This window comes from Furipterus horrens, unplaced genomic scaffold (genome assembly GCF_987537825.1).
Source record: "Furipterus horrens unplaced genomic scaffold, mFurHor1.1.pri manual_scaffold_13, whole genome shotgun sequence".
Lineage (NCBI taxonomy): Eukaryota > Metazoa > Chordata > Mammalia > Chiroptera > Furipteridae > Furipterus > Furipterus horrens.
This window is the reverse complement of record NW_028327183.1, coordinates 18,981,286-19,003,015: the sequence shown is the minus strand read 5'-3', so window position 1 is coordinate 19,003,015 and position 21,730 is coordinate 18,981,286. Positions and strand designations below refer to the sequence as shown.

The window sequence follows — 21,730 nt, the reverse complement described above, 5'->3', positions numbered from 1 at the left end:
TCATCATTTACCTGAAATTCACATTTAATGGGGACTCCTGTATTCTGATTTCTAAATCTGGCTAGCCTATTAGAAATATGAAAATTTACTTCTGAACTAGAGTTTACTGCTCGCTCCTGTTCAACTTCTGGTAAGAGATGTCACCTGTAGCCACAAACAGGAGGAAGGTGTGTTGCTTTTTACCCGTGTTATACAGACTGCACAATGCTACGTTCCAGGACGACAATTAAGCTCCTGGAAAAACTGTGAGACTGTATTTATAACTCACTTTGCAGCATTAGGCACACAATTAGGGTGCTTAGCAAATGCTTTTTGAGAAAAATGATGAAGTAAATTTTCTCCTGCCCCAAAGAGTACAGTCAACCACATGAAGCTGGAGAACTTGACAGACTGCAGAGCAGATGTCTTAAACTTTCATATATACACACAAATCACCTAGAGATCTTGTTAAAATGCAGCTTCTGATTCAGCACTTCTGAGATGCTGGGGTAGGGTCTAAAATTCCCATTTCTAAGATGCTCGCAGGTAATGCTGACGCTGTTGGTTCTCAGTGAATTGCGTATAGAGACTGTGGAGAACAATGCTCTAGAGAAGGCACAGCCTGCACCCTGTCTCCTTAAATAAGGCCACACTCTCTTAGAATGTGCAGGCACATGGTTCAGATGAAACAGACAATGTCAATGTAAGCCAGCTAATAGATATAAACAAGGGAAACTACAGAGATGTGAATTCACTTCTTAGCTAATCCGTAGTTTGACTTTTGAATTTTGCGTATTAACTAGATTCAAATTTGAGCTCAAACTATAAGCCCCCTAAGGGCAGAGTCTCCTATTAGTCTTTGGAACTCCAGGGCTCAGTGTAGTGCCTGGCACATGCACAGTGATGCTCCATAAATGTTCCCTGAGGGGACACATGAATGAACGCAGTGCCAGAGCCGGGCATGAAAGAGCATAGAGTGATGAAGAGGAGACTCAGTCATAAATTTCCAGGAAGCTAGTTGATCTGTTATTTAGATTTCACCCAAGAGCCAACAGTTGTCAACACCTCACTGCTGCTTCTCCCACCTGCCACCAAGTCTTCCATAGTTTTTTCCTCGGTGACCTCAGAGATATCTGAGGCCTCCTGGCTGGTAGAAGCCACCAGCCCATGGATGTTGTCCAAGGTGATGTCGTCCTCATAGCCTTCTCCCACCACGTGGATGATCGTGTCCTCGTATTGATTGTCGATCACTGTCAAGTGGATGATGCCTGTCATTCTCCCAACCTTTTGGGAGTGGAAAAGAACATCAACTTCAGCCGTGTCTCCAGGAGGAACGATCAGGGAGGCGGTGTGAGCCTTCTTTGCTGCAAGGAGAAGCGAGAATGACTTAGAATCAGTTTAAAGGAAGATGCACCTATAAAGATCCTGACTCAAGGGAAAGCGGCCCTAGCGTGGGAATGAGCATTGCCGAGAGTGGCCATTGGTGACAAGACTGGGCATTCTACTCTGTCTGGGTCCTGACTAGTCCCCTAACAAAGCAGTTAGCTGGGTCCCACTGCCCTCTGGAAGCTCTTCTTCCTGAACTTACCTTTTGCATGGGGTTTGTTTTCCTCTGTGATGTAGATATAGGAGGTAGTGGGCCTCCCTTTCAGGGAGAAGACTCCTAGCTGGTCCTGCAGGTCAACATGCAGCTGACAGAAGGAAAGCAGGATTGAGTGTTAACACCTACAGGCTGCTCATGGGTTTTGAGTCTGTTGTGAGACACCGTGCAGTTTATGACGTAACACCCCCCAAAGCCATCATGCCCAGGGCCCCATTTTTTGTTTCTTATTAAGAGGGAGATAGAATAAATATTAGACCTAGAGAGGAAAAAAGAAAATTTTGTTCATCTCTTGTTGTCCAAATGAAAAACTGGAGGCCCAGAGAGAATAGGTGACTTTCCAGACCACCCAGCTAAGGAGTGTCAAAGCGGGGTTGCCAAGGCCACTGTTATTGACAGAGGTAGTTGTAAAATATACTCTAGATGATTAAAATGGAAATGAATATTTGTAATTCTATTTGTAACTCATTACTATCTTCTAAAAATGCTGATATCTCATATCCAATATCAGATACATGATTTTAGTTTTTAAAATCATATATATGTCTCCCAGTGGGCTGAAAACATCCTTTTTCTCCCACCTTGGTTTTTATCTTATCTTGGTAGGATACTCAACATGACACTATCAAGCAACTAAGGCACTAGTAGCTAGGAGATAGTTTTTTAGAAACTTATATCAGATCATGCCTGAGTTCCCTCTGCATGTCCCATGTCTTACAAAGGTTAATGTATGAGGAATATCAAAGAAATCCTCATAAATTAATGATGGCAGAGACCTCAATGTCATAAGTCTAACTACTAAATGAAATGATTCTTCTCACTTTCCACCCCATGCTTCACCCCCCAGAGTACCTGGGCAGGGATAGTGCCATTGTTCTTGAGGACAAGAGGTAGTTTCTCTGAATGACCAAGGAGAAGCCTCTTAAAGAGGATCAGGGGGTTTCCATATTGGTTATGGAGAATTGGCCGCACCACGGTCACTTGAGGGAGGTTCCCCTCTCCCACGATATCAAACACAAGGCTTCGGTTCTTGGTCAGGTTGCTGCAGGGAATGGGGAGATGGAGGCCTGTCAGCCTGGCATGGCAGGAATGACATTCGATAGAGTATGGTCTGCAGCCCTACCGCAGGAGAGGTTGCTGGGGAGCTGGTACCTGGGCAAGCCATCCAAGGTAGCCTCGAAGATACACTGGTAGTTTTGCATGGTCTGCGGGGTGAAGGACACCGTGGCAAAGGCATGTGAGCGACTGGCAATACACATCTTGTTGGGTTCCACTTCAAAGATGTCAGTGATGCGGGCACTGATCTGGTTGGGGGGCGGCAGGGACCGGCATGTGTTAGCTGCTTTGCATTAACACAGGGGGGCTTGCTGCTTATCTCTATTGTCCCTTCTGTGAAAGCTCCCCCTTCTAAGCTCTGCAGTAAACATGTTCCATTGTCTGCACAGTCATGCCCCTGGAGGGGCAGTCTTGAGACTCTGAGACCCATCTATCAGCAATAACTGGCTGTATTTGGCTTGACCTGTGAACTTTGACTCAAATGGATGAACTAATCCAGGTCTAAGTATGACATCAATCTCTGTCTCTGTTTCTCTGAACTAAATTAAGATGCCCAGAGAAAGATCTTTGGGAGTTGCTGATGGAGAGTCAAAATGGAAGCCAGACTAGAGAATGGAACAACAGAGACAGTGTGAGTAAAAAAATCTGTGGCCCTTGAAGGATGGACAGAGCCTTTATGGTCTTCTGGAAGTTGAATTTCAGGTAAGAGTTCCAATCCCACAGCGCTCTGGCTGCATGGTGTGTCCTGCCCTTGTCTGAGGTTCTGACTCACGGGAGCAAACCTTTGTTTGGCCTGTCTTGAGTGGGTTTCTGCTCCTTGCAACTCCAAGAGCTTTATCTAGAACAGCCTCCCATAGCACTTGATCTGTTCCCATCTTGTGGAAATTTTTTGGGAAGACTATAGGAAGCCCTGGCATGGCCACAAATGGATCTTTTATTCTCATGGGAGGCAGGTGGGATTCAAGACTGACTATTTCCTCTTGTTCTTAATCTGCAGGCACTAAGTTTTCTTTGTTCTTTCCAGGGGAGAACATATAGTGTCTGAAAATCCTCTCTTAGAAACCTATTGTTGTTTAGAAATCAGGCTTCCTCACATCTTAATGTTTTTAGTACAAAATAGGAAGAGAGCTGCCCCTCTGTCCCAAATAAGGTCAGAGAGTAATGACTGGAGGTCACCAGGACCTGAAGGAAGTCATAGGAGAAATTAGATAGTCTTTCAACCCCTGCCCCTCTGCAGTGGGTGACAGTCCCCGGGAATGCATATGCTATTCTCAGCTCTAGGCTAGGCCCACCCTCGGGTAACCTCCCCACCACCAGCCCAGCAGCCATGTGAACAATGACAGCTCTTGGGCACTAGGACCATTTGGGCCAAGATTCCACTTCTGGGGGGAACTGAGGAGCTGAGATAAGACTAGGTAACATGTGTAGCACATCTGATTGGAAACTGAGGGTGAATGACACCTACTGACTTGGCCCTCTCTCTTGGCACCCTGAATTTTCTATTCCACTGTGAGGAAAAAGGATCTCAGTGTGGTCTGACCTAGAGGGGAATGCAGTTTCAAGTCTGGCAAACCCTGAGATGGGCACTTATTATTTACCTTGCATGCAAATGAAGCTTGGCTATAAACCTAGCCCTATATCCCTAGGCTCTGGGACCTAGGGAGAAAATTTAGCTTTTCTGAGCCTCAATTTCTCTAACTGTAAAATGGGGATAATAATACAAAGTCTGATGATACAAACATTGTGAGGATAAAATGAGGCCAACAGATGTAAATCATTTAGCACAGTGTCTAGCACATAGCAGGGGCTCAATAAATGCTTAGCATTTCACTTTATCCTTACAATCTGACATGACCCAAATCTCCACCAGATGGGTGTGATTTGAGACAGCCTGTCTGAGTTGGCACTGATCTGGGCTCTCCTACAATACTGGGCCTATTGTAGAAACACAGGAAGTGTTTGATGGGTGGCTGAGTTGCTCATTCCTGTGTGGCAGTGTACCACAGAAGGACCCAGAGGAGACATCCACTGGGACAAATGTGTGGCTCTCGGCCTAGAGGAAACTGCCCAGTTCCCTCCCAGAACTTGGCCTGAGTGCCAGATAATCCTCACTCATGTACAGAGGCACCAGAGCAGGGGTTTCCAGGAGTTCTCTCCCTGGCTTTCTGCCAACCATGGCGGCGGGGGCCCAATGGGGCTGCTCACCTTGTTGGAGACAGGCTTAAGTACAATATTCACATCACAGGCGATCTTTCCTACATTGCTGATCTTGTACCGAGCCTTAGCCTGATGGCCCACCAGGACATTGCTGAAGATGAACTTATTCTCATCCTCCACAAACAGCCCCCCCGTCTCTGTGGTCTGCAGCATGTTGTACAGGTTGGCGCTGCTACAGATCTGGTGCTCCTCAAATATCAAGGCATTGTTGTCAGTCACGAAAGCTGGGGAGCGGAGGGAGACTGTGAGACGAGGCCTGACAGCCCGATTCCCGCTCATCTAATTCCTCCTTTGGGGGTGTGGACCCTGACGGAGGACAGTCATAGAGGAAAGGCAGAGGGTGTGTAATGGGACACATTCCATTGTATCTTCTTTTGTACTGCTCTTGTGTGTCGCCAGACCCCAACCACATTTCCTCCCAGTGCTTAGGAGGGGTAAGATTGGGATCCGGGGTGGGCTTAAGAAAGCAAGAGGCATTTGGCTCACTTTGGTGCGAGGCTGCAGGGTGCCTTTAGCCAAAGCAAAAGTTCTCTCTGTGCTTCATCTGAGATTTTGTTGGGTTAAAATTATAGCACTCTCAGCCACTGACCATTGTTCTCTGTGTATACGTTGCCCACAGGGAGTGACCTGGCCGTGAGCAGGATTCTGTGGTTCTGGGGCTTGTACTATATTCCATCACACCATGATTCCCAGAGAACACTAGTCATCTAAGAATCTCAGACCAAACTCAAGAACACTAGGTGTTTAAAGCTACACACCTTCTTCTAGGTGTGCATGCCTTATAAGACCTTAAGGAAAAACATGGCTGAAAACATTAGAGGAAGTTCTAAGGTCCCAAAGGTAGCAGACCAGTCATGTTTGCTAGACATGTGCCTGGGGCAGGGGTATTACAGGGGAAGGTCTTTTAAGGGGTGCTGTCCCATCTAGTGCTCAGTACCTGGTAGACAGGCTTCAGCCAACAGGCTGTAAGGAATGCCAGTAGGATGGTCTCTTGGGTCTCGGTCAGAGATATCAATAGCTATAAACTCCTCACACCTGCCCACGGGGTCAGCCACACAGTCAACGGTGATGGTCTGCGTTCCTCCAGGAAGGATGGAGCCATACCCAGGGTACACGGTGAACATGCCATGGGTGAAGCGAGCCTGTAGAAAACAGTGGGATTGGGGGAGGGGTGGAGGCAGAGTGAGTGATGGAGTCTGAGCCCTTCCACCAGAGTCGTGAGATGGCGTCAAGAACACCTGGTGGGGACTCCCCCAGAGGCTTTCTCTGGGCCCCAGCTCTTCTTTTCTCCTAGAGGAAGGAGGGGCCTTCAGGGATGGGCTCTCTCAGTGCTTCTTTCCCAGCAAGATCTCTGATGAAGCACAGAGAGAATTCCTTTTGCTTTGACCAATCAGGATTGAACAGGGGTTTCGGGAGACGGACATGTTCCACATCGTACAACACTTATCCAGATGGGATTCTCTTCTCCATTCTGTTGTTGAACCGCTTTATTAAAATTTAAATTTTGGTTATTTATTTTTTTCCATTCCAGAGTCTCCATTTGGTCTTCTTTATGGCCTCTCTTTCTTTGCTGAGACTATGTTTTCATTTTTTCAAAGTGTGTTTGGAATTGCTCTCTGAAGTATTTTTATGTTGGCTGCTTTAATATCTTTGTCAGCTAATTCTAACATCACTGTCATCTCAGTGTTGGCATCTATTGATTGTCTGTTTTCATTCAATTTGAGATTTTCCTGCTTCTTGATGTGACAAGTGATTTTCAGTTGAAACCTACACATTTTGAGTATTATGAGGCTCTGAATCTTACTTAAACCTTCTCAGTGACCTGGCTTCCTCTGACACCACTATGGCGGGGCGGGGTACGCTGCCTCATTACCTCCGGCGAGGGGCGGGGATAGTCCAAATTTCCCACTCAGACTTCTCATTACTGCCAGGCAAGGGTGGGAGTTCTGGTTTCCCACTAGTCCTCAACTGATGCCTCCCTGGCAAGGAGGGGAGGAGCCCTTCTTTACTGTTCTGTTGATGCCAGGGGGTAGGGATTCCACAGGGGGGCTTAGAGGAGCATCACATTACCACTGGGTTGGGTGAAATGAAGGCTCTCCTGTGGTGTCTCCGCTAACAATGGTGGAGGTGGTGCGAGCTAATGAACTCCTGGCTACCTACTGGACATTCTCGGGACACCACTCTGGCAAGGGGTGTGGAGAGGGTGAAAGTCTTCCTATTGTCCTTCGCTAGCACTGGTGGGGTAAGATCATAGATTTTCTGTCATGTTCAACTGTAACGGAACAATTTTTTTTCCTGAGGTTTTCTGTCTTGCTAGGCCGCTCTTTTCCTGGTCCTTAGGCTAGTGGGAACAGGCTTCCCTTGGGGCCTTTTCTTGATCTGTGCCTGGTGATGGGTTTGGGTTGCTGGCTCCTTCAGTATGCAGATGAGATACATGAGGCAAAAAGAAAACTCAGGGAACTCACTACTGTGCTGTTCACTGGGTCCCAAGGACCCTAGTTGGTCTGATTTTTTTCTCTCCACCTGTTTTATGCATAATGTCCAGGTTTTTTTAGTTGTACGTGGTTGGGAAGAATAGGGAAAAGTATCTCTACTTCATTTTATCAGAAGCAGTCTTCAAATCTCCTTTTATATAAGCCAGTCTAAATGGGTTTCTGTTTCTTATAGACAAAAGGGTTTTAACTAAAAAAATATATATATATGTATACATACACACACACACACACACAGAGAGAGAGAGAGAGAGAGAGAGAGAGAGAGAGAGAGTTAGTTGAAATTTAATTTAAAGGCAGTATGGAGCCAATGAAGGATTTAAAGCAAAAGAGGATATCCAAATTAAAAGTCAATAGCTTGTCTTAAAAGTGGTATTTCAATATACTACTTAATATTCCCGCCAGTAGATTCAAATCCTGCTATCCTAGAAAGGTAACATTGCAAGAACTAGTTGAAACTTGGCTTTACATGGTTTCTGTGGACAAGGGAAAGGGCACTTACCTGGTTAGTGGTGCTTAGTTCTTTCTGAACAGACTCAGAGAGCTTGGTTGCTTTGGAAGGGCCAGTCTTGTAGAAGCTCTCACTTTCCCGGGATCTTGCATGCCTAATATGGCTGACTCTGATTAAAGAAGCAAGAGTAAGTACACCCTTCGGTTGGGGTGATGACATCAAACACCGCCTGTCTGTCTGCTTGCAAGGTTTGATACCTTCTCCTAGGAATGGGACATGGGTCCTTCTTTTCCCAAGAGGGCATTGGCGTAGCATAGTCAGCATTCATCACTGCCAAACTCTTAACAATTCTGAGAAAATTATACAGTAATTGTACATATTACATGATTGATAAGGACACTGAAAATTACTTCAAGAGAATAATAATTTTTAAATGTTAACTTGAGTTCATTGGAAAGCAGTGTGTAGAAATTATTTGTAAACATCAAGTCTTTTACCTGATCTCACTTAAAAAAATGAAATGGCAAGTAGATTAAATTCTGTCCCTTTTCTTAATGTTTATAGTCATGGTATTTTAAAAACTTAGTTTAAGCAATAGCACAACCCAGGTTTTGGTAACTGTCCACTTCACTTGAAGCTAGTTTATCCAATAATTAGTTTGCCTAGAGGCTAGTTCCCCTAAAATATTCAAATGCATTTGAGGTGCAATCTTGAACTTTTGAGAGATTTATATATTTGAGCATTCACTTGCTGAATGACCAGAACAACTGAAGTTCTATAGTCTTTTGAGTGTTTTGCATGAATTTATGTATGCTAAAATAAATAAAAACAATTTAAAGCAAAACACAAAAATATTATATCTATAGATAAACATTATTAAATTATTATAAAATAAAAAAATTAGATTGAAATTAAATTTGGAAGAAAAAGACTTTAGATAGTTTAACCAAAAAGCTCTTAATACATTAAAACTTTGCCAAAATGAAAGAGGATATCCACAAAAATATAAAACAATTATGAACAATGTAAAGCTGTATGTATATATGATTTAACACAATTTATTAGAAAGTTAATTTTAAATTAATTAATAAAAATTTTAATTAATTAAAATGTCAATTAGTTACAAAGTGTGTGAAATCTGGAGTCAGAGTGGATTCAGAACTGAGATCTGCTGGTGATTTCTTGCATAATCTTGGATGAGTCATTACTTAATAACCTCATACACAACACAACAGGGAATTGGGTGAGTTTAGATAAAATAAATAAAAATTCTTTGTAAAATGTAAAGCACTAATTAACCAGGGAATGGCATGAATTAAGCAAATACTTGTCTTACACTTTCTTTTGATGAATGGCGCTCACCCCTGTCATCCTATAAAGGCCATACTTGAAGTCAGTAACACCTTGATTTTCTATGGTGAAGGTGGTACTTTTACGAGTGCCACAGATTAAAGCCCCAAAGTTGATGATGGAGGAGGGGCTGATGTTGTATTTGGAGAACACTGCATTCACAGAAAACTTAATTGGGATGCTGGCAATGATTTCACCTCCTTCTGCGATATTGGGCTCAATGATCTAGAAAGGGAAGAAGGATTGGAAAGACATGAGCCAATGGCATTGTTCCAGAATTCTGATGACTGTCTAATTCATTCCCTATTTTTGTCATTGACATGAAGCCAAGTTCATTTCATTCTCTTTATATTATTGCACCAACGATATTAGCAAATACTAACATAAAATGTACTATGTACTAGCCATGCACCAACACAGACCAGCAAATTTTCAACCTTCTCCCTCTCATGGCACACATAAGCTAATTACTAAAATTTTGCAGCACACCAAAAAATATACTTTTTGCCAATTTGACAAAAAATGTATAATTTTAATTCATCCATACCAAATGGCTATTGTGTTGGCTATTGTCACCTTTAAATTTGATAATCTAAGAGAAAAGAGGTCAGTTCCCTTGACTAAATAGTTACTGCATGTTTTAAAAATTCTTGTGGCATACCAGTTAAAAATCACGGACAGAGACCAACTTGCCCTCTGTTTTCACTTCCCCACTCTTCCTTTGCACTTGATGACTAAATTCAGCTTCCTGGTCTCAGGTGCTCCCCAAAGACCAGGGTTCACATTTATTTTCTGACACTCTCAATTTTTAATGACTTTGCATACCTCTCACCTGATCTTCCTGTACCTGCTAGTTGGGGACCAAACCCTGGACTCTTCTTCTTTTTTAATTTATTGACGAGAGAGAGAGAGAGAGAGAGAGAGAGAGAGAGAGAGATTTGCTGTTTCACTTATTGCTGTATTCATTGGTTGGTGCTTATACTAGGGATTGTTGAACCCACGACCTTGGTGCATTGGGACGATGCTCTAACCAACTGAGCTACCCAGCCAGGGCCCATGATCTCTTCTTTTTAACATGAGCCCTACAAACCTACCACTGAGTCCTCCCTTTGAGCCCTCTTACCTGACAGCGCAGGATTGGCTGATGCTCTATTTTCACTTCCTTTTTTGAATGAAAGAACACGTGGACATTTGTGGGCTTTTCTGTTGTGGCCAGTGAGCCCTTTCTAGGTTGTACTGAAATCATAGAATTTATATTGGTCACAGGAAACCCTATGGAGTCCACAGAGAAGCTGAAAGACAAGAAAAAAGGTTAGTATAAGTCTTTATCCAGGGAGCCCAAGATACTAGAGAGGAGACTCTAGATTGTTAAGTGCCATGTCTCCGGCCCTGTTTACTCTGCCTAGCAGTGCCAACTGTATGTTGCACTGGGTGGCCACCTCTCCTTAGCCAGGATTGACCGGGCCAGGGACTGATGCTTGAGGCAAAGGTAGCCATCTCTAGCCTGTGGTCAGGTGGTGTCCTTGCAGGAGATCTCTGTCCAACAGGGACACTTGATGCTGGATAAGGATCAATGACATTAATTTATTTCTCTCCTTCCTACCCTCCCTCTCTCCCTCCTACCCCTTTTTGAGATGGAATGCAGCACACATAGAAGGAACAGTGAGGCAGAGACAGGGGACCTAAGGAAGAAGAGGAGGCGGGGCAGAGGCACTTGGAAAGGGTGGTTGTGGCCCAACAGGGGTGAGGTGAGATACCACAGAGACAAGTTGACTCCTGAGAATGGCAGGAGGACGGGGAAGGAGCAAGGAACTTATGCTGAGGTGGGACACCTGGAGTTGCTGTGGGGACCCAAATGTCATCCCCAGGCCCCAGGAGATCTGGTCACTCCATTGCTGCATGCAGGGTGCCTGCACTTTCTCACCTCTCCCCACAAACCCGTCATCACTTGTTTCAAGCTGAGGGTGACTCTATTCCATGCACCCTAAAAGAGCAGATCTAAGACTGTCATAATCTGAAATAAAACTCACAAACAGGCGCAATTACATTTGGCATTAATTCCTAAGTGCCAGTGGCTTTCGTCTAGGTTTGTTAAGCTTTGATTTGTATTTATTTCAATACACAGTTCTAACTAATGGTAGTATGGAGGTGGGACCTCTCTAATTTGAGCATTCTCTGAGCTGAAGTAACACTCTCATGAATATACTGAATTTCTGCCAAGTCTGTGAGGGGAAGTCTCTTGACCAACTATGAATTCTTCTGGGGGAAGTTACGGTCTTGCATAGACATAGATTGGCCATGAGTGCTGGCACTGACCCCTCCTGAGTGACCCCCTCCCTCCCTCCACCCAGTACCACCCTTTCCTCTATGAGGAAACTCCCTTATTCAGTGTTTCATTTTTAATTGGAAGAGATGAGCACAAGCTGGACCTCTATCCCACCAGGCTGCCATTTAGAATGTATAATATAGTGGTTCTTAAAATTAAAAAAGAAAATTGGAATATCTCTTCTCCACATGAAATCTTATGTAGAATGCCAACTGATGACACAGAGAAGCTGGAAGGAGAGCAGGACAGCTTGAGGTCAGGTGTTCCCCACCTCTCCCTCCACCCCAGGACCTCCCCTCACGCCAGCACCTCCTCCTCACAACCTCTCCATCTTGGTCTCTTCCCCCCACCCCAGGACCCTGTGGCTCCAGGTGCGTTCAGAGGGCCCTAAAGGACTTCCGTAAAGACACAGAGTTGAGAGCAGTGTGAGAATTTCTGCTCCCTCAGAATTCCAGTCATTGAAATCAGGAGAGGCTGAAAGCAGAGATGGTTCTTATGATTTCCTCAATCTTTCTTTTATAAAAAATCTCCCACACATATTCCTCCCCCCATGAGTGGATGCAGACATCCACATATCCGATGTTTCCAGGTTACCTGAACATGATCTCATATTTCCCACGGTTCTTCAGTTGCAGGGGCTGCTTCACCTCCTCCATGACCCTGACAATCCCAAAATCGAGGCCTCCTTCAGCTCCTGCAGAGGCCAGGGCCAAGGGTGGGGAGAGGTGGGTGGACATGGGAGTGAGAAGCAGAATTTCTTATTGAAGTTCACATGGAAAATCCACAATGACAACTTCAGAAAATTTGTTTTCTGGAAACATTGTGGCTAGAAAAATGTCTTATAATTGAGTCTTAGCACACAACAGACACTGGTTGGCACCCAATTCAATGGCGTGGCTCCCTTTGGCTTCCATCCCAGGACCACTGCCCATTTTATGTCTTCCACTAGATAAAACTTCTAGTATTAAAAAAAAAATTCGTACCAAGTGTATACCATAGAGAATTGGGATATTACATATAGGTTTTTATTGCTTCGCTTAGCATTACATCATAAGCATTTCCACACATAAAAACTCATCCATGTGATCTTAATGGTTGCATAATACATCATGATATGGTTGTCCCATAATTTATAATATTAGTTCTATAACAATAATATTCCATTATTGATAGACATTTAGGTTATTTCCAATATTCCATTATTATAAATAATGCTGTAATAAATATCTTTGTACATAACACTAATGATATGTAGGCAAACATGTAGCTCTAACATTCTATGAATCTTGCTGAGAAGGAGATCTATTAGAGAAAGGAGAAATAGTGGAAAAGTACATGCTCAAGGGAGGCGGAAAGATGCCACCCCCCAAAGATATGCACATACTAATGACTGGGACCTGTGAATATACTGGTTTACATGGTAATGGAGAATTACAGTATCAGATGGAATTTAGGCTGTTTATCATATGACTTTAACATAAGGAGGTTATCCTGGATTCTCTCAAGGCTGAGTTTAGTGATCATGAGGATTCTTAAAAGTAAAAGAGAGAGACAAAAATGGAAGAATCAGAGAAGGGCTTGACCCAATATTCCTGGTTTTGAAGGTGGAGGAAGGGGACCGTGAGCCAAGGAATGTGAGTAGCTTCCAGAAGCTGGAAAGGGCAAGGAAATGGATTCTTGCCCAGAGTTTCCAGGAAGGAGTGCAGCCTTGCCAACACCTCGATTTTAGTCTAGTCACATACATTTTGGATTTTCTGATCTGTAGAACTGTAAGGGAATACATTTCTATTGTTTTAAGCCACAAAGTTTGTGGTAATTTATTACAGCAGTGATAGGAAAATAATACAGGCAGGAAGATGGATACTCACTTTCAGCTGACTATTCAGAAAAGAGCTCTGGAAATTTTATGTTTATGACCCCTCCCCCCACTGTCATCTTCAGTTGGAGAAACTGAGATTTGTAGTAATGTTAACATCACTCTGAGGCTTGGGTTACTAGTCTTTCTCTGCACAAGAACTATACTGCACTAAAAGATGTGACTTTTAAACACCTTTTCCTTGAAGGGGTCCACAGACCTTTGGGGAAGGTGATGTCCAAGGCGATGTCATAGGATTCTGCAAGGACCAGGATGTTTTCAATCTGAACAATTCCAACAAGATTGTCTGTGTCCAAAACCTGTCAAGGTGAACAAAAGTCTTCAGTAAAACCAAGACCCGCGAGGTGCTTAAAGCCTGAACTTACGTAACACAGTGTTTGCATGCAGTGTGATTGAAATAGTTTTGTAATGTATTTAACTTTTGTCTTCACTGAGCATTTGGTAGGATTAGTGTTCTTCATAACACTCTGGGGAATGCTGATGTACACTATCATATAAGAATGCGGAAAAGGGGAGGGAGGGACCCAAGACGGCTGCGGAGTAGCTGGAAGCTCTGTCCACGTGCTCCCAGACCTGGACCGGTCTTGCAGCTAAACCACAGAGCAATCAACTTGAAAACCCAGCTGAGAGTCAGTGAGAGCATGTGCGTGAGTGGGCATGTGGACGGGTGTGTGGGGCATGTGCGTGAGTGGGCATGTGGACGGGTGTGTGGGGCATGTGCGTGAGTGGGCCAGAGCCTGCTGGCCTGCAGGGCACTTGGGAGTGGGCAGCTAGAGGATGAAGCCTCCACCGGTCACGTGGCTGGGTTCACTGTGCAGAGATCTGTGGCTGTGTGGAGACTGTTGTTAACAATTTTGACTATCAGCTCTGGACTCATACACATTTGTGGACTGGAAAATCCATCAATACATGTTTTCAGCTATTTGAAGGACTGTCATGAGTAGATAATAAAAGAGATTAGATCTGTTGACCATCTCCAAAAGGTAGAACAGGATTAATTCGTATAAATTACAGGAAGAAATCTGAAGTCAACCCAAGGAAGAATTAACAGGCTTGTTCAAAGGAAAATCAGGCTCTTTGAAGTATTGGTAAGGTTTTTGTCCCTGGAGGTATTAGGGAGAAGTTTGTACAAACTTGATTGTTGCAGAATTTATTTAAACATTAAAACTCAATGACAGTTGTTCATTCCTTCATTCAGCAGATTCTAATGAGTGTCTTCTATATTCAGGCCTGTGTTAGACACTGGGGATATAGGTAGGGGGTTGAATAGTGGCCCTAAAAACATAGGTCCATGTCTGAATCCTTGAAATCTGTGAATGGGACTTACTTAAAAAAAGAGCCAGTCTTTGCAGATGTAATTAAGTTAAAGCTCTCCATATGAGATCATCCTCGGTTATACAGGTAAGCCCTAAATCCAATGACAAGTGTCCTTATAGGAGAGAGAAAAGGAGAGGACGCCGGCAGAGAAGAAGTCCACGTGAACATGGAGGCAGAGATTGGAGTGATGCAGCCACCAGTCAAGGAACACCTGGAGCCACCAGAAGGTGGAAGAGCCCAGGAAGGATTCTTGCCTGGGGCCTTCAGACAGAGCACGGCCCTGCAGACAACACTATTTCAGACTTCTGGCCTCCAGAACCATAAGAGAGTAACTTTCTGTTGTTTTAAGCCACTCAGTTTGCCTTAGGAAACCAATACAGATAATGGACAAGTCAGGAGAGATCTTGCCCTAACAGAGTTCACATTAGTAAAAAAAGAAACAGGAAAACATCAGAAAGGGGTAGGGCTCTGAAGGATAGAAGGCAGACTGAATCATTGCACAAACAGAAAATTCCCTTGGTGGGATGTTTAAAGGAACCCTGTTGAAACAGTGCTGTTTCGTGTATCCTAAAGCAGGAGCCACTCCCCACAGAGCCGAAGGACAACAGGAAAAGTTGAGAGACCATGTGACAGGAGCCAATGGATGAGAGCGAGGGTGGAGTGGGATGCAGATATGGAGGCAGGCGGGGCTTCCGAAGCAGGTGAGGACGAGGGGCTTCACTCTCACCATAGCTGGAAGCCACATTTCCACGATCTCTCTGGACACCATGGGCAATGTGAAGAGGGAAACCAGTTAGGAGGCCTCTGCAAAGTCCAGATGAGACACACGGCAGGTGACCGGGTGAGGGCGGTAGAGGCAGTGTAGACAGAAGTGGATGGGCAGGAGACATGCTGGGAGACAGAGTTGACAAGAATTGTTGGAGGATGTGGTTGGAGGGGAGGCCATCAGGAAAAGGGGAGAATCGAGGATGATTCTTAGGTATCTGTGGGAGCAACTGGGGTGGAGGGTGACATTTCCTGAGATAGGAATCTGAGGGGTGACTGAGTTTGGGGAATGAAATCAGGAATCTGATGCTCACCTAGGGACAGTAATACCACTCATTTGTTCATTCATTCATTCATTCAGTCATTTACTACTCATTCTCTCTGCATTGATTGAGTTCTCTGTTCTTAGCACTAGAAAGTCAGCTATAAACAAGACTGCCTCCAGGGAGCTTACAGTGTGTGCAGAGCAAATATTGTGGGTTGGGGGTTGTCAGATGGGGATTAAGTGGGATCGTGTAATAGGGGGACCTGGCTTCGTGTGTATATGTGTTGGTAGTATGTGTGTGGATAGTGTGTGTGTAGTGTGTATGTGTTGACAGTGTTGTATGTGTAGTGTGTGTGTTGGTAGCCTGTGTGTTGGTAACATGTGTGTGTGTGCGTCAGGGAACCCAATGTGTACATGTGTTGACGACCAAGTCTGAAGACGGGTGGAGCCTCACCTCCAACCGAATGGCCTTCCTAATGTTGACAGGCTTGGAGGGTTGGAAGTGCACTTGCAGGCTGTACTCATTCTTGGTGGGGATGGTGCCCTGCGTCATGGACACGGTGAAGTCATCGCCCAGGTGCTCCAGGTTGGTGATCCTCCAGGCCACGGGCAGGGGTGTGACATTGCGCAGAAGAACTACTTTGGATTCTTTTCTGCAGAGACCGAAAGACGTTTTGTCAGTTTCAAATGATTCTGATTTATTATGGCAGGTCAGATATTGTAGTTGTGGTTACTTTGATTATTGTTTAGTTCACTAATCGGTGTTCATCAGGGAATGGGGCCTGATGGTATTGATCAAAGAATGCAGGATTCATATCATAGCAATATTCTGTTCCAGCAGCCCCATAGATTCCAGTGAATAAATATTAAGTTCTAGTTTTGGTCTAAAGTTCTCTGTTTGTATTCTAATTTCTAGGCTAAAGATTCTTATTCTTTAGGATACTGGACTGCTTTGAGAATCTGAAAAAAGCAAGTCCTTCTTATGAGAAAAAAGCAAATATGCACACATTTTGGCAGCTGATGTTGGGCATGGGTACCTTGACCTGCTGAGGTCCAGCCATTGAACCTAATTTAACTCAACATGGTTACTAACCATCCTGATTTGCATAGGACCAGAAGTTTTCCATTATGCAGGACTTAACATGCTAAAGCCTGGAAAGTCCTGAGTAAATCAGGATGGGTTGGTCAGCCTACAACTAAATATTCTTTGAAGTCCCTTCTAGTCCTGGTGTCACCGAGAATCTGACCTGTGTAGCAGAAGCCGATCAAAATGCAACTGCTTGGGCTCCACCTCCAGTTCTGGGCGGACTCCCTGGCAGCTTAATTTGAAGATGGCTGGTTCTGGGTTCTCCTTGATGCAGCAGACAATGTTGTCTTCAAAGACACCAACTGCCGTAGGGTAGGCCCATACGTTCAGCACCTAGGGGAAGAGTCAGAACAAAGTACATTTACACTGAGGACGTCAAGGCCTCAAATTTCCCAAGGAAGCCTTGCCCTGGTGGACTGGTTTCCATGCGGCTGTACCTGCTTTTCATTGGGTTTTAGACTCATGTTCATGGGTTCCAGGAAGTAGGTGTTTGCTTTGACATCATTCTGGAAACAGAAGAACATGTCTGCGACCATTGGGGAATTGTTCAGGATTGTCAGTGTCTCCATGTTGCCTGGGAACAAGGATGACTTGTACCTGGAAATGAACAAAAGTTAGGCATACATTAGGGATGTGGGTGTGAGCATTGACTAAGAGCTCAGGTGGAAGAGGAAATTGTGAGGTTCAAGACAATTCCAAAGGACAGTGTGGTTACACTGAGGCAGTGGCAGGTTGGCTAAGACACAAGCTTTTGTGAAGACTTGCAGCTGTGACCTGCCCCAAGCTTTGGTCCTCTCATCTCTAAAATGGGATGATGAACCTCTTAGGATTTCTGTGAGTACTAAACGAAATAGTGCACCCAGTGTTCTTAGGTCAGCTGCAGGTATCAAATGCCCCGTGAATGGTAGTTACTATTGCAAAGAATTCTGAGAAATATACAGCTCTGTCATTCCCAGTGCTTACATTCTCGGAAGAGATGATCATCTTAGTAATATATTTCACATCTGTCTTAGAGATGACCTCATACAGCGCCTTTTACACCTAAATGGGATGTTACTGTTCCTCCATGGATTCATTTCACATAGTTTGCTGTTACAAGGCTCTATTTCCTAGTACCTTAGGGACAGAGCCACAAAGTCAAGCAGCCTGGGCACTAAAAGCTGCTCAGTTAATGGTACCAAATAGGAAAGGAACCATGGAAAAGTACAAGAGACGACAGTAAAGATGCACATCTTCAGAGATCATAGCACAGGTCAGGAAAGTGAGGCACCATAGTACCCACTGGTGCCCAGAAACAGTCCGAAAAGCTTTTTGGACAGGCTATGATGGATGAAGAAAGGAGAGTGCATGGCAGAGACTAAATCAGTCAGAGAGACAGAGTGCTCTGTGCGACCGACTGCCAAAGGGGTAGTGGCCTTCATACCCACCATCTGGTACTGTGCTAAAAGTTCCCTGTGCATTATCCTGTGCACTCTTCACAAATCTGTGAGGTGGGCACTACGGTTTTCCCATTTTGCAAATGAGCACATTGAGGCTCAGTAAGGTTTTAAAGAGTAAACGAATTATACCTGGTTGCACTGGTCCTTGTTTCTGGGCCACTGTAATTATCCTCCTCCTGGAGCAGTACTGTTTGGCTCCAAATGCTGGTTAAGTCCAGTGCTGTGCTGAACACTTGCCTCTCTGAATGACCATCTTTTACCTGACTCCCACCCCCAGGCTTCTCTGTACCTCATGTCCATCATTCTAATCCATATTCCTCTCTACTTTCACTTTCTAGTCCAGCATCTCAGGAAACAAACTAGAGATATTAAGGAAAAGGAGAACAAAGATGGCTCATTAGTTCTGCCAAGTAAGCATAGAAATAAACCCTCTCTCCTCATCACAATTACATGCTAGATCGAATGATGACATGCTGAGACCTTGGTTTCAGTTTATGTCTCACCTCCCTGCCTATATAAGAAATTTGTAGCCCTGGTTGGTGTGGCTCAGTGGATTGAGCGCTGGCCTGAAAACCAAAGGGTCGCCGGTTTGATTCCCAGTCAGGGCACATGCTTGGGTTGCGGGCCAGATCCCCAGTTGGGGGCACAGGAGAGACAACCACACATTGATGTTTCTCCCTCTCTTTCTCCCTCCCTTCCCTTCCTTCTAAAAATAAATAAATAACATCTTTAAAAAAATCTTTAAAAAATAGGAGAAATTTGTATATAACTGAACAGACTAGTATCACTAAAAATGTATAATCATCAACCTCATCTGAACCTCCAATTTTGCCTGGTAATCTTGATCTATTTCTCTAATAGTCTCCCTCTCCCACTTTCCATAGAAAGGGTTTCGCACCTCCTTCCATTTCGCAACATTCTTAATTTCCCTCCACTCCCCTCGCTGTTGGGGGGTTCCTTGCATCATCCACCAGGGACAGAACAGACAGTTGCATGGGAACCTTCTCACTGTTCCAGCCAAGTGTGTAACCCTCCCTGGACCTGAGGCTATCTCACCTTCGTCCCTCCTTGTATGTGATGATGGTCCCTCTCACCGGCAAAGGCCAACATCTACACATTCTGTTGTGTCATCACAGGGAGCTGAGGAACCGTACTTTCTCCTTAAACTCCAGTCTCTCCCTCTCTACATCCCCTTGGCACCCAAATATTGTAAGAACAAGAGTTTATGAACAGCCTTCCCTGGACTCCGTGTCTCCCTCCCATTCTCAACTCCCTCCAATTCCCTTCACAGCAAAGGTTTTCCACTGAGTTATCTTCACACCTATCCTCATTTTCTCACCTCTTAATGATGCCTCAAGTCTCTTCACTTGGGCTACATTCTCAGAATTTACCCCTAGTAACCTCCATGTTGTTGAACCCTGTGGTCACTGATGCCCTCGTCTCTTTATCATCTCTACAGCATTCAACTGTGGTCAATAGCTGAGTTACACCCTCTTCTTCTGGCTCCACAACACCACCCTTCTCCGGTTTCCCCCAATAGCTTTGGCCCTCTTTCTCATCTCCTTTGCCGCCTTCACCTCCTATGAGTGGTTGAATTCTTCAGGGCTCCATTTGTGGTCCTTCTCTCCTTACTGTATCCTCTCTTCTTAGGCAATCTCATTCACGCCCAGAGCTTTTGTTGTCTTGAAGACAGGCCCCTCTTCTCTGAGAACCAAAACTCTAGAGCCTATTCCCTGCTTTACGTGGCTACTGGTATATCTTCTAAGCATCTCAAACTTAACATATACCAAACTGAACTCTTGGTTCTATCCTTCCTTCACCAAAACCTAATCCTCTTCTGGACTTCCTCATCTGGGAAAATGGCACCCCCACTCATCTGGGTGCTTAGCAGAAACCTGGGGTGTAAGAATCCAGTTCTCGCCCTTGCTGGTGTGGCTCAGCTGGTTGCAGCATCGTCCTGTGAAACAATGGGCCACAGGTTTGACTCTCGGTCAGGGCACATGTCTGGGTTGTAGGTCTGGTCCCAGTTGGAGTGTGTGCAGGAGGCAACCAATAGATATTTCTCTTTTGCATTGATGTTTCTCTCCTTCTCTCTCTCCCTCCCTTCCCCTCTATAAAATCAATAAGTGTGTCCCTGGATGAGGATTAAAACAAATAATTAAAAAAGAAAAAGAGTCCAGTTCTCCTAATTTGTGGTTCATGGACTGAGGCAACAGTAACAAAAGCTGTATCTACGTAGAAACTCTGCTGGTAACATTCATGAGCCCAGCCCGTTATCTGCTTTAAGATAATGGAACACTTACTTATCTCTTGATTTTCCACAGAGCAGTGGCCCGAAGTAAAACCTCTCCATGCTCACAATATACTTCTTAAAGATGATCTCATCTGATTTCATGTCCATCTTCCGGTGAGGGAATACCACTCTGAATACAGGGGAGGAAAGAAAGATGAGAGGCTGCCTGAAAGGAAGTTCAATGCCAATATTTGATGTTTACGTGAACCCAACACTCCCTGTTCAGCAAAGGGTTCAGGTGTCTGGAGACAGAGTGACTCTTAATTTGAAGACCTTTGTTGAGCCTTTATTCCTGCTCCCTCCCTCCCCCTGGCCCTGAGTGAAAATAGTACACTTTGAATTTGAGAAAAAGATTCTACTGTTGCCTTTCATAATGAGGGGCTGATGATAGACTTGAGCTGAATTTCCTGTTCTCGTGTGCCCAGCTAGAAAAATTCTCAAGAATCCCTATGGAAAACAATTTCTGGTAGATAGTAACTAGTTTCTGAGTTCCTTATCCAATGTGGCTCCTTAGAATTGCAAAAGAGTTCCTCTTGGTGGACAAGCTATTAACAGTCCCTTCTCCAGGGTGGGGGTGGGGGCTTGACCCACTAGCTTGCTCAGCCAGGTGATTTCATGGGGTGAGTAAGGGGTGCAGTGGTGTTCAGTAGCACAGAAAAAAGCTCACCCGTGAAGATTCACATATATATATTCATATTGTAGCGCAAAAAGCCCTATAGTAAATATAAAATCTGTTTGTTTGCTTAATAGTTGAATAAGCAAACTAAGCTGCCAGATATTAACTTCATCTCAGTCTCATGGTATCGCGTCATTCCTGTGGCTCAGTCGGTGTCCAAGGCACCGAAGCCCAGTACAAGAGGGATGTGGAGGCTGTCCCAGGTCCGTGTTAGCATTAAGAGCCATCTTGTTCAAAGTAGCATGGGGGGAAACTAAAATGTGTTTTTCAACCTTTACTTTTAAAGTAAAAATACACTTACTTTGGGTCTTGGCAAATGTATGGGTAAGTGCAGACACCGCGGCAATACAGCTGGTACCGGCGGCAAGTTCCAAGGATCTCAAAGTTAAACGTCTGGTCAAAGTTCCCGAGCTCACTGGCAGAGAACTGCACTCTCAACGTCACCTCCCCGTTGGCCGGCACGATCCACCGGAAATGATTCAGCCTGCAAGTGACCACATGGGCTTTTCAAGTGAGAACGCTTCCTTTGGGCCAAGAGAAG

General features: G+C 44.6%; 1 protein-coding gene across 1 annotated transcript in view; it reads right to left on the bottom strand.

The window, feature by feature from the left end:
• HYDIN (HYDIN axonemal central pair apparatus protein) overlaps positions 1-21,730 on the bottom strand; it is a 280,489-nt gene that overhangs the window by 40,109 nt on the left and 218,650 nt on the right. The window contains exons 46-61 of the mRNA XM_090260317.1: positions 21,491-21,673; positions 20,524-20,643; positions 17,219-17,378; positions 16,942-17,114; positions 16,149-16,347; positions 13,547-13,646; positions 12,066-12,165; positions 10,269-10,437; positions 9,132-9,370; positions 7,847-7,964; positions 5,790-5,994; positions 4,841-5,076; positions 2,732-2,883; positions 2,432-2,621; positions 1,568-1,670; positions 1,065-1,343 (exon numbers count right to left, since the gene is read on the bottom strand). Of these exons, the coding sequence (XP_090116443.1) occupies positions 1,065-1,343; positions 1,568-1,670; positions 2,432-2,621; positions 2,732-2,883; positions 4,841-5,076; positions 5,790-5,994; positions 7,847-7,964; positions 9,132-9,370; positions 10,269-10,437; positions 12,066-12,165; positions 13,547-13,646; positions 16,149-16,347; positions 16,942-17,114; positions 17,219-17,378; positions 20,524-20,643; positions 21,491-21,673 (2,726 nt within the window). The remainder of the gene's footprint in view (positions 1-1,064; positions 1,344-1,567; positions 1,671-2,431; positions 2,622-2,731; positions 2,884-4,840; positions 5,077-5,789; positions 5,995-7,846; positions 7,965-9,131; positions 9,371-10,268; positions 10,438-12,065; positions 12,166-13,546; positions 13,647-16,148; positions 16,348-16,941; positions 17,115-17,218; positions 17,379-20,523; positions 20,644-21,490; positions 21,674-21,730) is intronic.